This window comes from Penaeus chinensis, chromosome 37 (genome assembly GCF_019202785.1).
Source record: "Penaeus chinensis breed Huanghai No. 1 chromosome 37, ASM1920278v2, whole genome shotgun sequence".
Lineage (NCBI taxonomy): Eukaryota > Metazoa > Arthropoda > Malacostraca > Decapoda > Penaeidae > Penaeus > Penaeus chinensis.
The window spans coordinates 13,627,652-13,643,703 of record NC_061855.1 but is presented as its reverse complement, the minus strand read 5'-3'; the positions used below and the strand labels follow the sequence as shown (position 1 = coordinate 13,643,703).

General features: G+C 42.9%; 1 protein-coding gene across 3 annotated transcripts in view; it reads left to right on the top strand.

Moving 5' to 3' along the window:
• LOC125045232 (endoplasmic reticulum junction formation protein lunapark-A-like) overlaps positions 1-4,832 on the top strand; it is a 19,334-nt gene extending 14,502 nt beyond the window's left edge. For all 3 annotated transcript variants that reach the window (XM_047642389.1, XM_047642388.1, XM_047642387.1), the window contains one exon: positions 1-4,832. This exon is cut by the window's left edge. In XM_047642389.1, coding sequence (XP_047498345.1) covers positions 1-122 — 122 coding nt within the window. In that variant the 3' untranslated portion in view covers positions 123-4,832.
• The last annotated feature ends 11,220 nt before the right edge of the window (positions 4,833-16,052 follow it).

Genomic DNA, 16,052 nt, shown 5'->3' with positions numbered 1-16,052 from the left:
ACCCCAGTACCTCCGATGATCACCTCCAGCAACCCAACTGCCATGCCAACTCCTGCACCACTGCCTCTTCCACCACCACCACTACACCCTCTTCAATCACAGAGAATGAGGAGACAGAGTGATGCTGCTGTTTTGCTCTGTTTACCCTGAGCTCTTAGATCTGCTGACTGTGGTGTCCTTCTGTGCTGCTGCTGCTGCTGTTTAGACTTGCTTATCTGTGGTAGCTCCATGTGCTCTTTACCTCCCCTTCTACTTCTCATGCTAGGTGGTAGCCATCACTCCAGCCTGATCAGTATTTTCATAGGACATAATCTTTCCTCGCTCTGAAAGTCACTGGAGTGATGGATGTATAAACTAATTACATGACCTGGCCATCTCTATACGTCCTGCCTGAATTAAAAATCCTTCCCTGACCCTGCCAGCTCCTGCCTACTCCTGTCTGCCTATCCCAAGTGATGATTGATTATTAACCCATGCCAGTTACAAGACTAATAATTTTCTATCCATTAATGAAGTGCTTTCTCATGTTATACAGCCTTCCTTTGTAGCTATGTACCCAAAGAGTCCTCTACCAGCCGTCTGACCTTTTATCCCTGGTATTTTCAGGTTTTTACAACATTAATGGGGAAATTATTTTCCCCTTTACCAGTCCTTTTCATGTGTCCAGTGAACTGAGTTGTGTGTTTGTCAAGCTGTAATACTTTGTTGGTCTTTAGTCAAGCTCTGATACTTTGTGATTGATGGGCATATGAACATTTTGTCATTGAAGGTTAAGGGCTTTAGGGTGAAAGTACATGTATGCATTTCAATGAGCAGTCATTGCAGAGGAGAGATCCATGAGAGACCAATTTCATTGTTGGTTCTGGTGCTCTCTTTCTTATTTGTGTGTGTGTGTGTGTGTGTGTGTGTGTACACTTGGAGGTGTGTGTGTTAGAGCCTGTTTTTATGTATGTTTGAAGTGGTGATAAAATAACAGGCTGACTTGGAAGTTTACTCATAGCTCCCTCAGTTGTCCTGCAGTTTCATATGTTTGTTAGCCAATGAGCCAGATCTTAGGCTAAATGCTTCTCCCTTTGCTCACATGCAGGTGCTATTAGTATGTCTGTGGCTGGTTATCAACACATGTACCTCGTCTCACCTTGACACAACTGTCAGTAGTCAACCAGATACTTGTCAGATCTGCTTAAGTGTTTCCTCCAGCCTCTCCATGTCCTTGTCTCTTTCTGCACATAGGACATAAGCAGAAGGAATACGCTCAAAGCACTTCCAGTTTTCTTTTTGTATTTGAGAGTTTTACTGAAATGATTTAATTGTCTTCTTTTCCTACTCACTGTACTCTGCAAAGTTGGTCACACACCTATCCGACAGTTTGTGCTGCTTCCAGTTATATATGATAATGTGAAGTAGGAATGAACCTTTGAACCATGATCATCTATCTGTGTTGGTAGAAGGTTTGTTGTGTTGAGCTCAGCTGGTTGCATTACTGCTAGGCATATTGTGCATCAGTGGAAACCAAGAGAAATAGATTATCATGGAATTGTTTGTTATTAGAATGGAGGAAGGGAATGAATGCACTCTCCACCAAGAAAGATATTCATTGATTTAAGAGAATGAAAAGAAAGACAACTTTATAGTTTTCCTTTTGATACTGGCAGGTTTTAAAGTTGGAAGATAATACAAATTTTAGTCAAAATTTTATCCAGATTCTGTGATTTTTGTTTTGCTCTTATGTACTGTGTTTTTCTCATGTCTTACACACCATGAAGCTGCAAGAATAATTGTAAGCTATTGCAAAACCACATCTTCAATGACTATAATGTATTGCAAAACCACATCTATTGCAACAACAAAAACACAACAACAGGGAATGACAAACACAATGGTAGGGGAGAAAAGCTAGTAATGTCACAGCTGAAATTGATGCGCACACACTCAGTAATAACAGATCAGAAAAAAAGGTGCCAACTGTTGTATTTTTTGTAACATGAAAAATAGGATAACAGTCTTAGATGAAACAGTATAAAGATGTGCCACTAAATCTTACTTTAGTATGCAGATAAGTTCAGATAATGGTACATACAGAGTTTAGAAAGAAAAAGAAGCTGTAAGAAATCTCTTTGGGTTGCAAGTAGATAACATGTTGATGATCACTTGTGTAAGGAACTGGGCTCTTATATCTTGTTTTTAAATAAATATTCTTTCATATTTAAGGTATTAGGGATAGGAGTGCAAACCTCAGTCATGCTACAAGCAAGGGCTAATTGTGAGGTACACAATCACCCATTGTTAAAAAAGAAAAAAAGAAAATAATTAAAAAAAGGTGTACAGTTTCCCTCTCACTAGAAACACAGGGCCAAGAGTAACTTATTATGCTGATATGGGGGTCTTTTATTTTACTATGTTGAATAGTTGTTTGTAAAGTGTGGATTAAGTGTCGAAGCACTCGTCAGTAGCACAAATGTGGCATTAGCTCTAGGTCATGGCAGATATGATAACATCAGCAGCTTGGGGGACGACCTGAAGTGGCTGGTGGTCAGTGAATGAAGATTGCAGGAGCTTTGCTAATATGATGGAGAAAGTGGTTGATAGCTGTTGCTTTGTCTTGTATTGTACTTCAGTAGCTAACTGGTGGAGATGTTGAATGATTGCCAGGACCTACTCATACTATAATTTGTTACTTTTCTACCTTTCTACCATTATGCTAGTGTCATTTTGAAAATGATCACCACCACAAAGCTAAACACCTGAGGTGGAGGTCGTCTTGAACGGCACTTGGTTCATTCATTGTCCATGATAAGATCATGGAAACGGGAAATAAGAATAAGTAATGTATAAAGAGAAGTACAAGCCTAGTGGAACTTGCTGTGTTTTGGATATACATTTTTTAAAATAAAGTAATACAAAAATAGGTGTAAAATAACTGGTGCATACAAGGGCTACTGAAATGATAATAAAGCCCATACTAACATTACTTAACATATCTTAATGTTCCTTTTAACAGAAAGCTAATACAAGTCATATTTTCTGTTAATGTTTTGAAGAGTGTTTGGTGTTATTGCTCAGATGGCTTTGACAAGTATTAGTTCTCAGGTGAAAGAGTTTGTATCACCTTGGCAAAGATACTCCCTCTATCATCTCACATGTGGATGCAGATCAAATTTGCATCTTCGATTTTGCAAACTGAATCATGCATTTTGCATGTTGTGTGTGGACTTTCTGGGTTAGAGCCAATACTAATGCTGTACAACTTTCTTAGATGGTTTTGATATATATAAATCTAAAAAAAAAATCATAATTGTAGCACTTCATTATTGTTTCCAAATTTATAGAAAAAATATAAATAAAAAAAAAAAAGTTTAAATTTAGATGAAATGTTATCCCTTCTTTGTGTGTTATAGGAGGTATATGGTAATTATCATGCTAAAATAGAGGAAATGAGCTTAATCTCGCAATATGGACTATGAGAGTCCATTTGTTCTACCAGTATTATAAATGGGTTTCTTATATTCAGAATTGCTACAATCTGCAGTACCTAAACATCATGATGCTTGAAATTTGAAAATAGAAGAGTATATTTTCTGATCTTTTTGGACCTCATACTTTGATACTTTGAATATTTCTCCCAGGGTTTTATCAGACATCTCAAAGCTTGACCTAAAATGGGGTTTTGTGCTAAAAGCATTCTGTGCAATAGACAAAAGTGAAGCCATTGTTATCTAATAAGAAATCCATGGTCACTGGTGCATACTTCAACTTGCAATATTTACCATTTGGTAGAGCTAACATGATGTACAAATGATCTTGTTTTCTAGTACTTTGTATCTACAAAAATGGCTACACTTTTTTACAAAAAGATACGTTGAAATATTGATAATGTATTTAATTTTGCTTTAAAGATTTAGATGTGTAGAAATGTATTTGTTCTATAACTTTTATTCTCCAGAAATGTTCAAGACGGTCTTTGCCAGGTACTGGGAAAAGACTCACAAGATGGAAGTGAATGGTTTTAGAAATACAGCAGTTGCCTGGCACTGAGCTTGTCTCCTAAAGTAAAGGTCCTAATACAGTTCAGCTGTTTGTGTAAAGCTTGTAAGAGAGTGTACAGGGTGGAGGAATGTTCAATACTTCCCCAAAAAAAAGTCGGCTTTGAAGTTTGTATATTTCTTGTCACTTTGAGGAAAATAAATATAGTTAAAGTTCAGTTTAGAAATTTCTCTTCATATATACTGCAAGGTAGATCATGTATTATTTCCAGTTCATTCCTCACCTGCTGATGTTATCTGGAATGTTAAAGAGTGCCTTAATTGTGATTTAGTGTGCATAGAGGTGAGTGTCTGTAATACAGTGTAGTGATGCAAGAAAAGAGGCACATACACGGGTTGGGCTTGCATTTAGCACAAAGGAAAGGTTTTGAATTGTTTTCATTTGAAGTTATTACTTGGATTAAGAGAACAATCTAGATAGTACTGTAGCAATCAAATGGATTTTTGAATATTCAACAAATGCTAAGCCTGGAAATTTCTCCAAACCCATGTCAATTAGTCATTTCTTGAAATAGCTTTCTTTTGAAGTTACAAAACAGTTCAGGATTTACATAGAGATATATAAAACTTGTAGATTATTTTGTTATAGTTGTATTACTTCCTTAGAACATTTATATTTGTAGTTTTATATATTTTTTGCACCTGTTTAGTTTATTGTTTAAAGGAGTGGTTTAAGGATTATACATGAAAGTATGCTATTAAAAATATCTTAAATCTCTATGTAGGTTAGAAAGACCATAATTGGTCTGAGCTGAACACTGCTTCTCTCAGTAAACTGGTGATATTTGTCTTGGTATTTTCTTTAATCCTCATGAAAAACTGGAGTGGTGATTAATTTTTCAAATGACAATATCGAGAGTATTATGTACTGGTAATGAAAGATCCACTTGCACATGCTGAATATGTGAAGAATATGAAATAACACCCCACTGACACCGAGACTAATAATTGCTGAACAAAACCACTGTGAAGAGTGTACACACACACTACCACCAGCGAGCTAAATGTATGCGGGAAAAAAGAAATCTCAACCCCCAAATAAGTCAGAAACAGATATTTTCGTAATTAGAGACAACAGCCACATGGATATATCTGTGAATACAATGAGAAAAAAAATGAGACCTTAAATGAGAGGATGCTTAATGGTTAAAATCAAATGTGCTAAACCTGCAGTTTCTAAACTGGGTCCTTGGACCTCAAGGGGATCCACGGATGGGTGCCAAGAGGTCCATGAGGATTAGATAATACCCCCCCCCCCCCAATCCCATGCTCTTTATTCTCATTGGGGGTGCTTAGGAGTGATTGACACCCAATGCAGGGTTTCACCCCTGCCTTGGACCTCAGCCCTCACCTCTACAAATTGTGTAGGGTCTTCTTCCCCTTTACTTTTCCTTCTCATCATCCCCTTGTCAACTTATCCAAATCGTTAACACAGTTTTACCCTTTTCGCCACAATACTTTGTTATACTGCAATACCTGGGCGCTTCGACCCCAGGCCCTAAACTATATCTGTATTTTGAATACACTGCTAATGACCTTAGATGATGGTTAATGGTTAATGGTTAAAAGCAAAATAAATGTGCTAGACATCTAAGGTCATGTAGCACTATAGTAAATGGTAATGAAGGGTGGTTGAGTTAGTGATTAGTTGTCAAAGTTGGGCAAAGGAATTGACGAGTAAATGGGTTAAGGTTGGGTAAGGTAATGTATAGGGGTTAGATCAAGTGAAGGATGTATATGCATTTGAGGAATGAAAACAGGTTGTCAAAGCAGAAAGTGTGAGAAGCTGTGGGAGGGATCACGAAAAATCGGTCCCATTTGGCTAGGCTAAATAGAGTATTTAAGAATTTTGTAGAGATGGGGGTAGTAGAAGGATAGGGGAGTGTGGAAGAGAGAGAAGTGTTGAGGGAGGTAGTGTTATGGGGAGGTGGACAATAAAGTTGTAAGGTAGTAACATGGGAGGATGGGGTAGTTGATGAAGAAGGTTGTGGGGGTATAGTTGTTGAAGTCGAACATGTTGGGAGAGTAAAAATGTCTCCTAGGGATACTGTACTAGTAGGCATTGAGGAGGGGGTATTAGTTGTAGTGTTCAGAGCCGTGGTCAAAGGAATGCCTGGGGTCAGGGAATCGGGCGAGTTTGAATTGGTGGAGCTATTTGATGAAGAGGCAATTGCCTCTAATAATGGTATGGTTAATGGTTAATGGTTATTGGTTATTGGTTATTGGTTATTCATTGTTGGCCATGATAAGCCTGGAGTATGTTGGGGAGAGAAACGGTCCACCCCTCAGGGTCGCTTGAGGGGTAAGGGCTGGACAACTAAAGCAGGGGAATACCGTGCCCATGGCTCCCTCAGGCCGTTCAGGACTGGCACAAAGCCAGCCTTTCATCCTTTCAGCACGGCTCTCACACCTTAGGAAGTGGATAGTAGAAGGGGTTGGTGAAGGGACAGAAACGAAAAAGTAGGAGGGGAAAGAAAAAAAAGACCATGCAAAATTTGTTGCTGTTGAGTCGAGGGCTGAGTCCCAAGGTTGGGGAGTTCCCCAGCATTGGGTCCCAGTCTCCGCCTCCTAAGCCCCCCCACGACAACAACGGGCAAGGTATTGGGGGGGACCTTAGATGATGCAGCAGAAAATTCTCAACAAATAAATAAATTGACTAAAAAGTAACATTTATATTAATGTTCATTAGACTGTTTACTTTATTGTTTAATAATACTTTATGTAGCTGATGCTTGGTTGCGAGTATTTGTTTGTGGCGATACTTAAGAGCATTCAGTGTTTCACTATGGAACACATTTTGATGTGTATAATCGAAGCATGCCTCGTCGGCATGCTTCCTGCATGGCCTCTCGTAGATTGAGGCCAAGTTTGACTTACGGCGGCCTCTGGGGGGGATAGTGTAGCATTGTACTGATACTGCATTGTAGCCAGTGAGACAGGCAAGAAAGTCTTCACGATTTGACCAATCAGGAGACAGTTCCAGTACATGTATTAAGGGAGGAGTGGGGTTGGGCATTAATAGGTTTGCCAGAGAGGTCAACCAGGGCAGATAGTGCATGGACTTGGGTCTCAGATGGTTTAAAAGCAAAATAAATGGCCGAGACATATAAGGTCACGTAGTATTATAGGAAGGTATAGTATTAGAAAGGGTATGTAATTAAAGAGTTCGTAATTAGTTGCTGTACGTCAACAGTCTAGAGTTGTATCGGAAAGGTTAAAGATGGGTACAGGAGGTAATGAGTGAATGGGGTAAGGTAGGATCACGTAAGAGGGATTCGATCAAGTGAAGTATATGTTGCATCTGAGGAAGGAGAAAGGTTATCAAAGCAGAAAGTGTGGGATTCCATAAGGAAGTCTGACAGGTTGAGAAGTCGATGAAGGGAGGCAGGTGGGGGAAAGCAGGGGTACGGGCTGTAGCAAAGTGTGGACAGGGCAACATAATGTGTGGAACTGAAAGAAAAATATTACATAGTGAACATAGGGGCGGATCAGAATGTGGCGTCATATTGGAGTGTTAGACGGGTGTGGCAAATACGAAAGCGGGCGAGAGGCGTCTGTTCCGATGAAATGGAGCTGACCAGGAGGAGATTGATAGTTTTACAGTATGTAATTTATTAGTGTGAGACTTGACCAGAAAGATTGTCATCTGATATAAAGGAATGTCTTAAAGTGGGGGTAATAATCCGTGGCCCAAATATGTGGTTATGATGTGGACACGTCGACGGAGCGTGCTAGAATATCGGGCTGTTCATACCCGAGGATTCCAACTTGGCTGCGAACCCAGCAACATCAGATAGATTTATGGCGTGTGGATAGGTAGAACAACCAGTTCTCAATCTTATAGACAAAGGAGTTGGTCGATTGCAGTAAAATAGTGGACGAGGAAGAAGGGAGTGAGTATATGTGTTTTAAGGCAAAAAGGAGTGCGTACAGTAAGTAAGGACACTGGGTTCAGGAGGGAGGGGGTATTGGAATACTAGAGGAATGAATGGAGACATGATCAAGGAAATGGGTGAGATGGACAGAAAGGGGGATATCTGATCTTGATGGGTCAGGGAAAACAGAAGAGCAAATGCGAGGGTAAGGTATAAGCCGTGGAGGAATGGAATGGACAGGTGGGGAAAGGGGGGATGGGAGAGGAGGGTATCAATGCGAATGGAGAAAGGAATAGGTAAACGATGGAGAGAGAGAAGGGTACGGCGTCGAGAGATGGTGTGCCTGACTCGGTGTACAGGCTCTCAAATGGAGAGGAGTATAAGGCGCCAAGGGCTAAGCGAAGACCGCATTGGTGGATTGTCTCAAGATGAGCAGGAAGGGAGGTTGAAGCAGAGGAGCAGATGTGGCATCCATAATCAAGAGTGGAGAGCATTAAGGTAACATAAAGATGGAGAAGAGTTTTGCAATCTGAGCCCCAGGATATATGGGAAAGGGTCTGCAAGATTCAAAGGCGGCGGCGAGCTTTTTCTTTAATGTAAAAGATATGGTCTCGCCAGGACAATTTGGAGTAAAAAATAACGGTGAGGAATTTGCCAAAAGAACGGTATTGAAGTGGAGTGGCATATTTTCTCTCGTGCTCAAGAGAAAAAGATGGAAAATTTGCAGGTACAAAAGCGAGAGCCATGGTTAGTGGTCAGGAAGACACTGATGATATTGCAGACTGAAGGAAGTGGCGGAGAGTTGATATGGATGTGCCTGAGGTGAAGATGGTTAAATCATCAACATGTATTGATGATCGGGCTCCTGGTGGTAGAAGTGAGACAATGTCATTAACGGCAAGAAGGAATAAAGTGGTGCTGAGCACACTGCCTTGTGGGACGCCTTCGAACTGAGGAAAGAAGGATGATGTGGCAGAGGCAATTTTGACCTGGATCGTGCGTTTGGAGAGGAAAGAACTTATAAAGACACCCAGGTTTCTGCATATGCCTAGGGAGGAGAAATGTTGGAGAATATGGTACCGCCATGTGGTGTCAAATGTTTTTGCTAGGTCAAAGAATATGGCTGATACGGATTCATGGCGTGCAAATGCAGATGCAATATATGTCTCAAAATGTGCAAGGGAATCAACTGTACTTCGGCACGGCGGAAACCAAACTGGGAAGGAGAGAGAAGATTGTGAGATTCAAGATACCACATTAAGCGAAAGTTAACCATTCGCTGTAGTAGTTTGTGATGTGTCTTTGAATGCGCTAGACAGGGCTTATGGAATAAATTCAGGCACTGGTATACAACGATGTGTGTTTATGGTTTTGCTCCCTAGCTCCCGCCCCGTGCGACAGGTGGCAGCACACTTCACAGTACAGAAAGATACATGAACACAACATCCCTCCTCAACTTAGATAGAAAAACATTATATAGCATTTTTCTTTAGATTCTAGGAGGTTAATATAACTAATTAGTGAATGCTATGTTTTCACATGACAACTTACTAAACCGAAGCGAATAGAAAAATAATAAAACCAAAAATAAATGGCAAGCTTCATATGCATGGTATACCAACTAGAAATTCTTAGAATTAATATCATTATTATCACTTAGAATGTATTTCATTTGTGACTCAAAATGTTTATTTAACTGAAATGAGATTAATGAAAAATGTCCAGACTTAGGAATTACATTTTAACTAAAAATGTCCTGCAAGTCTATTGTCCACATGTGATAACAATTGTCTACTAGTAGTATGCATTATTTAATATGTTAATCATGGTGAAAGGAGAGGTTACTTGCACTTCACTTTCTTATTGTTTTTCCCCACTCAATGTCTGTGGCAACCCAACAAACTCGTCGAGTCTGACTGGCAGACGTTTTGCACGTGTGGGCCTGGCACTATCCCGGAGACAAGGCTCGAGGGGGGTAGCGACTGCCTGTGTGGGTGGAGGGTCTGTGGTGATGTGCAGGTCATCTGTGACATCATCTTCATCCTGGTGCTGTGTGTATGTTGCATTACCACTGTATAATTTGAAGTGTGATGCATTTCTTGTGATGCTGTAATCCTCACAGGCGGCAGTGATCATAGACCCTTTACATTGGGTTATCTTGAGGGGTCTTGGGCTGAAAGGTGTTTGCACTTTTTTCGTAGTTTTTTGTTTGACTAATACGCGGTCACCGACTTTCAAACCTGACAATTTAGCATGACGTTTCGAATCTGTGTAATTCTTGGATTTTCTTTTTTTCTCTGTCAGTTTCTTGTATCTTATCATGTATTTCTTGGCGGCTGATGGTAGGCAGGGTGACACTTGGCAGTGTTGTTCTGATCTTTCTGCCGAACAGCGCTTTAGCAGGCGAGACCCCAATCGAGTCGTGGGGGGTGGCACGGTACTGTCTTAGGTACCTATAGAGTTCCTGCTTCCAGCTTCTGCACTCCACGTGAGCAGCGCGAACACACTTCATCAGAGGTCCCCTGAAGTGCTCAATCTCCCCGTTGGCCTGGGGCCACAGTGGCGTAAGCTTACGGTGAACGAAACCGGAATGTTGAGCGTACTTACGAAAATCTTCGCTATTGAAGGGAGGTCCGTGGTCCGATTTCAAAATGGCTGAGATCCCGTGTCGGGCGAACACAGCATCCATTTTTGCTGATGTGGAGTTCACTATTTCCACTTCTGGAAATTTGCTGTAATCATCCATGATGACAAGTAGGTAAGTGTTGTTAGGAAGGCCACTCAGAAAATCAACGGACACTTCGCTCCAGGGCTCTGCTGGGAGTTTGCTATTTTGCATCGGTTCTAGATGTTGTTTGGCAGTGGTGCATGCTTGGCAAGCAAGACATTTCTTTACAGATTCTTCAGCCAGCTTGTCGATGCCTGGAAACCACACCTTGTCTCGTAGGAGGCGCTTTGTACGGACAATGCCCTGGTGTCCGGTATGAGCCAGGTCGACAGATCTTTGTTGCAAGGATGTTGGGATCACAAGGCGGGTAAATCGGAGTAACAGGTTGTCCTTTAGTGTGAGTTCATCTTTGATTTTGTGATACTGGGCGTCAAGGATGATCTCCAGTTGTTTGTTTTTACAGCATTGCTGACAGCCTGATATGTCGGGTCGCTTTCGATGGCACTGCATATTTCATCTGTAGATAGCACCTTTGGCACAGCATTGTGCGCTATGTAGTTGGTGTATTCCTCAACTCTGTCAGACGTTCCGTTACTGCATGGGTGGCGACTGATGTAATCAACTGGATTCAGGTCATCTTTACCTGGTTTGTAATACTATTTGAAGATATATGGTGTCAGTCGGAGTCGCCATCTCTCAATGCGTGATGAGGCTGGACGTTGGCTGTTGAATATTCCCAGCAAGGGCTTGTGATCCGTGAAGCTGTCAAAATCTTCACCGTACAGATACAGATGGAAATGCTCCGCACCCCAGACGACCGCTAGCATTTCGCGTTCTGTTTGGGTGTATCTGCTTTCGACGGGAGAAAGCACGCGGCTACCGTAACTGATGACATGACCCCCTTGTGACAAAATTGCGCCGAGCCCTGTAGGCGAGGCATCAGCTAGCAGTGTCGATCGTTTCTTTGGGTCGAAGTAAGTTACGGATGGGGCGTTTGTAAGTGCGGCCTTTAAATTATCCAGGGCTTGCGTTTCTTCCCGACCCCAGCTCAATGAAACGTCTTGATGTGTCAGTCTTCTGAGGGGAGTGGTCACATCTGCAAAGTTGGTAATGAAACGTGAAACATACTGAGCCATTCCGAGGAGCGACCTGACTTCGGAGACATTAGTGGGTGGCGCCAGCTCTTTGACTGCTTGGATCTTCTTAGGATCGGCCTGGACCCCATCATGTTCCTTCTGTGTGCAACCAAACACTATGATGTCATCGGAGATGTTTTTTACTCCTGGCAAATCTGCGAGCATTTCAGCGACAGCGTTTTGGAAAATCTCAGATGCCGAATTTATTCCAAACATCAGACGTTTGTAGCGGTAGAGGGGTTTGTTGGTGCTGAATGTAGTAATGTATCGGCTACTTACATCAAGCTCGTACTGGTGGTATCCCTGTGCGAGATCTAGTGTGCTAAAGACTTGAGCGCTCTTTAGGTCGGCAATGAGATCGTCCATGGTTGGCATGACATGTTTCTCTCTTTTTATTGCTTTATTGGCTTCACGCATGTCAATGCACACTCTGATTTTGCCCGATTTCTTTGGTACAATTACGAGGGGACTAACCCAGGGGGTTGGGCCCTCTGCTTTTTCGATGATGTCAATAGCCTCTAATTCTGCTATGGCGCTTTCAACATCCTTGCGGAGATGGAACGGAATACACTTATGACGCTGTTGTTTTGGAATCACTGACTCGTCAATGTGGAGCTTGACGGCTTTATTGCGGATTTCCCCCATTCCCGAAAAGAGCTGTGGGAATTTCTCAGTGGGCCAGTTTGTGGTCTGTGGGGATTTTTCTTTCACCAGCTGAGCTACGCTTAGGACTCCTAACTGTTGTGCGTCTTGGAATCCTAGTAGGTTTCCACCTGAGCCACTTACGACATGGACTTTTGCTTCGAGCGTGCAGCTACCATGTGTGATCGTGGTGTTGGCGACACCTAGAACAGGTATTGGTGTTCTTGAGCCATATGGGAACACCTTGTGCGGTGGTGGATGTAGTTGCGGTTTTACTGGCATACTCTCATATGTTTCCCGGTCCACTATATTGACAGATGCACCAGAGTCAATTGTCATTGTAACTGGCAGGCCCGAGATCTTGACTGTACAACTGGGGAGGCACGACGTTTTGTTTGTAGTGGACATGACACTGTCTATCTCATCTGTTGAGATTGAGTAGCCGTAGTCGTAGTCGTCGTCGGAGTGGTGGTGGACGTCGTCGCTCAAAACATTTGCGGCGTCTGCGCGCTGACCTTGACGCTTGTGTGATGACTGGCATGACGACTGGCACACTCGGGCGAAGTGGTGCATCTTCGAACAGGCAGAGCAGAGCTTACCCCTGGCTGGACATGTCCGGTGCGGCAGATCATGTCCGCAGTAGTGACACGTTCCCGACTTTTGTTTTGGAATGCTGGGCCGTCTGTCACCGCTGAGACCTGGGCCTGGGGTGCTTTGGCGCTGTCGTGGTTGAGACGATGTACGAGTGCGGGGTTTTGATCTGTAACTTGACCGTCTCTGACTGGAGTTATGTGAAACCAGGTTTACCTGAGATTGTGTGTTGTTCTGAAGTGTTGTTGCTTGGGACTCACTTATTTCCAGAGCTCTGGCTGCTGACAGTAACTGCTCTAGACTACAGTTTTCGCGTAGAGCTCTTCTCCTAAGAGCTTGGCTTTTACAGCTGAATATAATTTGGTTTTTAATTTCTGTATCGGTATCATTGAAATCGCATGACTTGGCAAGGTGTCTTAGTCTTGTGGTAAAACTATCAATGTTCTCAGCGCTTTCTTGTGTTGCCTGTCTGAATGAGTAGACTTGCAAAATAGGTAGTGAGTGCGGTTGTTGTTCTCACATATATGTCTGTAGAGTCAGCACCGTCCTGATCTTGAACAGTTGCGGCGATGGTTAGGGTATCGTGAATGTCATCGACGTCAGGTCCCGCGAAATGGAGTAGCATGGCTATCTTGCGGTCTGAATTTGTGACATCCATGACCGTCATAAGCCTGTCAAATCTGTTTAGATATTTCTTCCAGCGAGACCCAACATTGTTGTCGGCATGGACGTCGAATGGAGGAAACTGCGGGAGTGCCATATTATTTGCCATCTTGGCGTGAGTTCAGTTATATTTGCTGCAGTGCTGAGTGTCAATTCGTTTTTAGAATTCAAAATGTCGGGCGTGGAGGGAAACAGCGTGGTCGGTTAAAATTCACTGAATATTACTCACAGCGGACCATTTCTCTTTTTTTCGTCCTCGTCGCCAGATGATGTGTCTTTGAATGCACTAGATCGGGCTTATTGAATAAAATCAGGCACTGGTATATAACGATGTGTGTTAATTGTTTTGCTCCCTAGCTCCCGCCCCGTGCGACAGGTGGCAGCACACTTCAGTACAGAAAGATGCATGCTTGAACACAACAGTTTGCACAAGCAGCTAGTTAGAGCGATGGGGCGGTAATCTTGAGGGAGGTACCCGATTCATTCAGGAAGGGAATTTCTCGCCAGTTTGAAGGAAAATTTCCTGACATCCATATGTGATTGAAAATTGTTAATAGGAAGGATAGAGAGAAAGATGGAAGGTGTCAGAGTGCAAGGCACCGTTGAGTTCAGAGGAAGAAAAAGGGGCATTATAGGACTCAGCGGAGGATAGGGTGAATAAAATGGGGGTGCGTTCCCTGCTGGTCTTAATAGAAGAGAAGTGTGGAGAAAGGTGAGAACTACTAATGACCTGGCTGAAATAATAACCCAGTTCATTAGCGACTTGGAGAGGATCAGATATGAGAGTATCTCGAATATGGAGGACGGGGGCTGGATGGGGGTATGTTTGCCTGGTAGTTTGTGGATCCGACGCCAAACAGTGAAATTGATGTAGATGTAATTGAAGAAACCGTTTCCCCAGATATTTGTTTTGCTGTTTCATATTGCACGACGAAGACAGGTGGATGCTCTTTAAAGATGAGGGCTGATAGTTGATGAGGGGTGCCTCGTTTGTAGCGATAACTGTTCCAGGCTGAGCGTTTTAAGCGAAGCGTTTTGGTTCAATCAGAATTCCACCATGGAACACATTTGGAGGTATAAGGTCTTGAGGTTCGAGGAATGGCTGTATAGGCAGCTCTTATGACTGTAGTTGTGAAAAATTGTATCATATCTAAAATGGACGAGAACGAGGATGGAGGGGTAGGAATAGTAGAGAGTGAAGTGAAAGTATGCCAGTTGGCTCGATCAAAGCACCAGTATGGGAGATTAGGAAGTGGTACATATGAAGTAGGAGAAAGGATGATTGGAAAGTAGTCTAGAACTGACCAATGAAAATCTGAATGAGAAGGGGAGTATAGAAAGAGGTCAAGGCATGGAATTAGAGATCCAAAGGCAACAAAATCAATGGGAAGGGAAGGGGAGAAGTAGACTGAAATAAGTGTGATCCAACGGCGAAGAAAGATGCGAATAACTGTGCACGGGGCAGTGGTTTGAAAGGGAGGTATGACATAAGGTGTTTTCTGATTGATAAGTATAGACGAGACATAAAGGGAGTGTGAGGAAGAGACAAAATGGTAATTGGGAATTGGTAAAGCATGCGTAAGAAAAGTCACTTGGAGACACATAATAGATATGACGAATATCCCAATTTAGGAGAGCTATAACATAGTTGATCTATGAATGATACCGGTTACAGTGCGTGTTGGAGAATTTGAAGGGGAAGGAGCTAGGGGGTGAGACAAGGAATGAGAGGGGGGAGATGGTGTAGTATCAGGAGGTGGAGGATCTGGGGAAGGGTATAGTTGTGACATACTTGTGTGTATCCAGGAGGGAGTGGAAGGGATAGAGGGGATGGAGGGAGGGTATTGTAGGTGGAGTTGGAGCTGGGGGGGGAGGATCTGGGGAAGGGTATAGTTGTGACATAGTTGTGTGTATCCAGGAGGGAGTGGAAGGGATAGAGGGGAAGGAGGGAGGGTATTGTAGGTGGAGTTGGAGCTGGGGGGGGGGATGGGCTGTGTTGGGAGGGAGTAGGAGGAAGGGGTGTAGGGGGAATGTGAGTAGGAGGAGTATGGATATCGGCAGCTACTTTGAGTGTAGAGGGAGCAGAAGTTGTGGACTTTGAGGGTGGATGAGGGGCTTCGGTGTCAATTTGGAACTCGAGCAAACAGATTTGAATATCTTCAAGAGTTTCTGTAGTGGGAATTTTGAGAGACGAAGGTTTTCTTATGAGGGGGGGGGGGACTGGTGTCTGAGGAGTAGAGGCAAAAGTAGGTGGAGGTGAGTGTGTGTTAGGAGATGGGGTAGAACGTTTACTCTGTCTGCTGCGGGTAGTGCGGGGAGGGAGAGGGGAAGGTATTGGGGCTTTAGTAGGATTTAATAAGGCAAAATAATTTGACTGGGGGAGGTAGGAGGTAGAAGAGGGGAAGTAAGATGGAAGAGCGATAGGTTTTGGGGA